This window comes from Octopus bimaculoides, chromosome 25, assembly GCF_001194135.2.
Source record: "Octopus bimaculoides isolate UCB-OBI-ISO-001 chromosome 25, ASM119413v2, whole genome shotgun sequence".
Taxonomy (NCBI): domain Eukaryota; kingdom Metazoa; phylum Mollusca; class Cephalopoda; order Octopoda; family Octopodidae; genus Octopus; species Octopus bimaculoides.
The window spans coordinates 31,732,542-31,738,313 of NC_069005.1; the positions used below are offsets into that span (position 1 = coordinate 31,732,542).

General features: G+C 35.8%; 1 protein-coding gene across 1 annotated transcript in view; it reads left to right on the forward strand.

Annotated features, from left to right (window-relative positions):
- Nucleotides 1-5,772, forward strand: part of LOC106876767 (SUZ domain-containing protein 1) — a 12,622-nt gene that overhangs the window by 2,808 nt on the left and 4,042 nt on the right. Inside the window, exon 2 of the mRNA XM_014925456.2 lies at nt 4,771-4,832. Coding sequence (XP_014780942.1) covers nt 4,771-4,832 — 62 coding nt within the window. The remainder of the gene's footprint in view (nt 1-4,770; nt 4,833-5,772) is intronic.

Here is a 5,772-nt window from a genome sequence, read left to right on the forward strand (position 1 = left end):
ATATATATATATATATATACTCACATATATATATATGTATATATATGTGTGTGTGTGTGTGTTTTCATTATCATACGTACGTTCCTTAGTTGAGGTTTCAATCGGATGCACAGATAGAGTACAAATAAACTCTGCCGAGATAAGGTATATCAGTACCTGCTTCGTGGGTCACAGAGTTCAAATCCATTATTTGTGTAATCGTTGTTTTCGTTCGATTCTACTTCCACGGCATCATTTCACCAAGTTCTTTGGGGGAAATACTTCGTCTTCTGAGAATATGTTACGACTTAAGGACGGACGTACCGATTCCCCCTATCATCATAAAGCCACACTCTTAAAGTACTGCATCTAAGGTTCTAAGGATTCTTCAGTTCTAAGGAGACATTCACCGTGTGTGTGTGAAATAATTTGTTGGGGGTAACCACTGTAAATGTAGAACCAAACAATTCTTGCATTGGGGCGGATAAATAAATTGTTGTTTGAACCAAAGTCAAGTTATGATCAGAGGTGTTCCAACCACGACCAACTCATCTATTTTTAATAATATATCTAGTACTGCCTTGTCTCGTGTCCATCCGGTTAAATGTCTGTAGAGTGTAATTTTGAGAGAATTTGGTTGTTATTTTTAGCAGCTCAGACGACCATGAAGAGGATCCCTTAATGGCCTGAGTACAGATAAAATGTATACTTTTTGTTGGTGCTATGCTGAGTTATACGACAAGATGTTTTGGTTCATCTTACTGTTGTTTGTTATTCACTCCATGTCAGCCCCACATCAAGCAGATCTATGATCAAAGACGTTCCGGTCTTGAACGTCCCCCCTTTTTGTATATTGTATTATATTATCCTCTGTATTCTATCAGTTGATAGTATAATTTTAGGGAGATTTGACTGTTACTTCTAGCAGTTCAACCAACTATTTGGAGGTTCCTTCATAGGCTCAAAATAGGTTGTATGCTGTGGGTGGTGTTCTGTTAGGTCTTTAAGATGTCTAAATCTCAATTAGGTGAAAATTTGTTTTACGTCTATGTTAGGTCATGTGGCTTAGTGGTTAGGGTGTTGGTTTCGTGTTCACAAGGTCATAGGTTAAATTCTTGGACTCGGTGTGTGTTGTGTTATTGAGCACTAAATTTTCGTTGTTTTCAAAATTGATTGAAATAAATGCAGTGTCTTTCTACAGAAACATCGAAACAAAAGGATTAAATCTTTTGATACAAGCCTGCCTGTATCTACTCCTGGTTCTCTGATATGAACTTCCTGTTTTTATCAGAGAAGCAGGGTAATGAAGAGGTTAACAAGCTATCATTTTGAGGTCAAATTATGCCAAGCTCTTTGGTGCTGTCTTACTGAAAGTTGATTTTACACAAATATATATGTCTTTTATTAAGATTGAGAACTGAAGTCTACATGTCTACAAATTATATCCAAATGTAATGAGAGAATCAGAACTAAATGTTATACAACAAACATGATTGGTACGCCAGCACTCCTTAGGCTATCCTCTGTCCTAGAACAACTACTCAGTGAAGCTTATCCTCACTGATACAACCAAGTGTGTGTAAACTGCAAAGTAAATGATTCAGGAAGAAAACCAGCATGTTGATACCAAACTGCTTGTGATCATCCCTGATTCTAAGATCCAAACTTCCTTTTTTTTAACCTTTTTAGCATTTAAATTACTCTGTCAAATGTAATCCCCATTTATTCCCATTGTTTTAAATTAATCATGCCTTATTTTGTGGCTTTGACATTTTGATCATGTGGTTGTTTATTTTGAGAATGACATTGTAGAGTAAGTGTGAGAAGCCAGATTGGGTCAGTTTGAACATAAAACAGGAAGATTATTTGGGCTGGAAATGGCCTGTTTAAATGCTAAAGAGTTAAAGTTTTCTGTCCAGCCACAGAAAACTTGCCTCAACAAATTCCATCCAACTCATTTGAAGCTTGGCGATGTGGACATTAAAATGTTGATGAGAATGATACACTAACCACTTCATATATAAAAGATCTTTCTCCACTAGTCTACCTGTGATCCCGCTACCCTTGTGTACCCATAATTACTAAGGGTACATTGTCTAAAGTTCCTGCCCCTTTTCTACATATTGCACCCATCCATTTACCTGATAACAGCAAGGTTGTCTTCTTCCCTGCTTATCTTGATCTCTCCCAATTCTAGATTTTGTTGGAACATTTGGAATTTCTTCTCTAAATCTTTCACAGATCCTGTTACGAGTACAAAATGATTAGCAAATGAGAGTTGCCACAGATACCTGGTCATAAACTCATCTACTAAGGCTAGAGAACTGTAATGAATAGAAGTGGGTTGAGAAGAAAGCCTTGAATGATAATTGCCTGCACATTTAACATTTAAACTGGTCATGTCCAGCCAAACTATTCTCCTTGTTTTATGTTCAAAGTGACCAGATCCAGCCTTTCCAATCTATCTTACAGTGCCATCCTAAGAACTCTCTCTCTCTCTCTCTCCATTAATAGGTATCAATACAGCTCTGAATGGATAGATTAAACATTTTATCTGTTATGTCACTGAAATAGGTACTATGAAAAAAAAGCACAATAATGAATTAAGGGTTACCAAACTACATCCTTCTGGAACTTTGGAGTATGAGCAATTCTCTGGTTTACACTAGTATAAAAAAAAATTATATAAGCAAAGCCCTTGACAAAAATAGAATTAAAACCTCTTAGTTAAACTATGTTAATATAGTGTGACTCGGGGAAGATTTGGCTGCTATTTCTAGCAGGGCAAAGTGACTACATAGAGGCTTTCTTGTTTATTTGTCCTTGAGAAGTGCATGATGCTTGGTTTTGGTTTCATAGCATGAAACAAAATAGATAGAAAACGAACCTTTTGTTGGGAAGGACACTAGTCTCTTACCCTGCTACCCATCCCAGAGAATCTGGGTCACATCATATGGCCTTTGAGTACTTTATTTCTGGTGAGGGATGATTACTCTTTGTGAAGATTTTGACAAATGAAAACGAAATTTACTTGAAATGGGATGAAGGTCAAAGGTCACTATCTGCTGAATGCCTTCTCATCTCATTTTTCTCACTGGTGGTATCCTCCTTGTTTCTATTGATACTATCCTCCTCTTCATTTTCTTTTTAATCTTTTAGGCAGTGTCTATGACCCTTTTGGCACCTCTTTTGGGAGAGAGGGAAGAAGGGATCCTCAAACTGGTGACTAGGCCCAAATACTTGCAGACACAGTGGGGTTTGCTAAAGGCACTTGATGGGCCAGGTGGTGTTGATTCTGTTGACAAGTTAAGTCTACCACCCATGTAGGCCACGGGAGTATTTGAACTCAGGATGCAAAGAGCCAGAACAAATACTATCAGGCATTTCATCCCATTTTCTTACACTTCTATCAAGACATTACCACGAATAGCTCCCTTTTAATCCTTCACTCTGTCAAATGTAATCCTTATTTATTCACATTGTTTTGAATTAATCAGGCATTATCTCATAACTTTGAAATTTTGATGAGTTTATTTATTTTTAGAATGACATTGTAAAGTAGGTGTGAGAGGCTGGATCTGAACTCATAACAAATAGAATTGTAACAAATGCCACAAGGCATTCCTATCTAATTCTCTAATGACTGCATATGGAAGTATCTATCTATAGCCCCAAAGTTCCATAATTCTACCAATTAGCAAGAAATGTTGATAGAAGGTTTTAATTTAGATCACTTTATAACAGGAAGTTTGTATCCTTAGAACCAGGAATGGTTTCAGGCAAGTTGGTACTAAAAAGGGTTAAATTAGAAACATTTGTTGTTGTTGTTGTTGAAGACTGCTGCTTTTGTATTCGCTTGTGCCATATTTCTGTGGATAATGTCTGTTTTTGCGATTCTCTTCAAAAATTTCTTTTTAAAACTTTAGTTGCCATAGTAACTGCCAGAAAGGTCAGAAAAGCTAGCCAAGACGGTCGAATGTAGAATTGGATACTTAAATAGTTTTTTACCTTCTCACTGCAAAAAGATGAGGGAGAAAAAGAAAAGAATTTTTTTCTATTTTTTCCTAGTGGAATATAAAGATTTGGTGGGTGAGGAGTGTCTTTTTTTTTTCTTCTCAAGACATTATTGTTGGATGCTACAGCACAAACAGTGAAATCAACACAAAACTATGTAGAAAAATATAACTAAAAAAAAAATAGTTTTAGTGAGTTGGTAGCAGAGAGTAAACCAAGAAGTTTGGGTGAGCCAAAAACACATTTGAGTGGGGTAAGGCTGCAAAGTGAGATCTAACTGCTAAGACTGTTTTAATCCTTTAGCATTCAGATTATCTTGCCAAATGTGATGCTTATTTATTCACATTGCTTTAAAATAATCATGGATTATCTCAAAGCTCCGAGATTTCAATGATGCGATTGTTTATTTTTGGAATGGCATTGTAGGTTAGGTGTGAGAGATCAAATCTGGCCAGTTTAAACATAAAACAGGTAGGATGCTAAATGGAGATTTATATTTGTGTGTATATGTGTAATGTAAATGCTATTAGATGATTTTAGTCATAAAAATAGCAACAGGTCCACAGGTGAGATTTGAACCTGCATACCTATTACTGTCAAGACAGACACCAGTATATCTTCTTTGGTAGCTTAGTCATTCTAATATCCGTTTTGCTTTTGTTTTTGTCTTTTGAGAGGATGAAATTTTTATCCTTCACATTCAAATAATGTAAAACTTATTTATTTTAATATTATTTACTGGTGTTAATTCTTTGAATTTTTTATTTTTTTTTTTAGGTTTTCGATAAACAACTCAAGGAGTTCAATGAAAACTTGAAACCTAAAACTCATGTGAATCGGTAAGTATTTCAGATATCTGTGTATAGAAGAAGAATGAGATTTGCATTGCCATTTTAGCCCTTTAGTATTCAGATTACCTTATCAAAAATAGGTGTGATTTAGGGTGAATACTCTTTCCTGTCGCATAGCCGTTTCTGGTCTGATAGTTCTCACCTTTCCACCAATATTCTGTCTTGGATTGATTCTTTGTTTCATTGATCCTGAAAGAATGAAAGACGAAGTTAATCTCTGTAAGATTTCAGTTCAGTGTGCATTGTTCATGATTTTCAAAAACAATTGAGACCAAGACAATGAATTAAAAACTGGGTTAAATAGTGTAAAATGAGAGACTTATAATCATACATACACCTAGAGACAGTCTCGGTGGGTGGGTGGTGTTGGTATTAAAATGGTTAACGAACAGTTAATCTCTGTTATTTAAACTGTTGCAGCAAATTGCCAGGTTTTATAATTTCTTCCAAATCACGTTGAAAGGTTTTAATTTAAATATTTAACTCTTTTGATATCAAACTGTCTGAGACCACCCTCCGGTTCTGTGGTTCTGTGATGCAAACTTCTGGTTTTGAAATTATCTAAATTAAAACCTTCTGTCAAAACTTAATTAAAACATTCCATCTCGTGTTAATTTATGTTCCAAACACCTGCTTAATAATGGACCGAGTTATTTTATCAAAGTTTTTCCTATTTTCCAAATTAATTGCAACAAAGGCAGAAATATGGTAACAAAAGGCTTAATTTCTTTACTCTTTTACTTGTTTCAGTCATTTGACTGTGGCCATGCTGGAGCACCGCCTTTTAATCGAGCTAATCGACCCCAGGACATATTCTTTGTAAGCCTAGTACTTATTCTATCGGTCTCTTTAGCCGAACTGCTAAGTTACGGGGACATGAACACACCGGCATCAGCTGTCAAGCGATGTTGGGGGGACAAACATATAC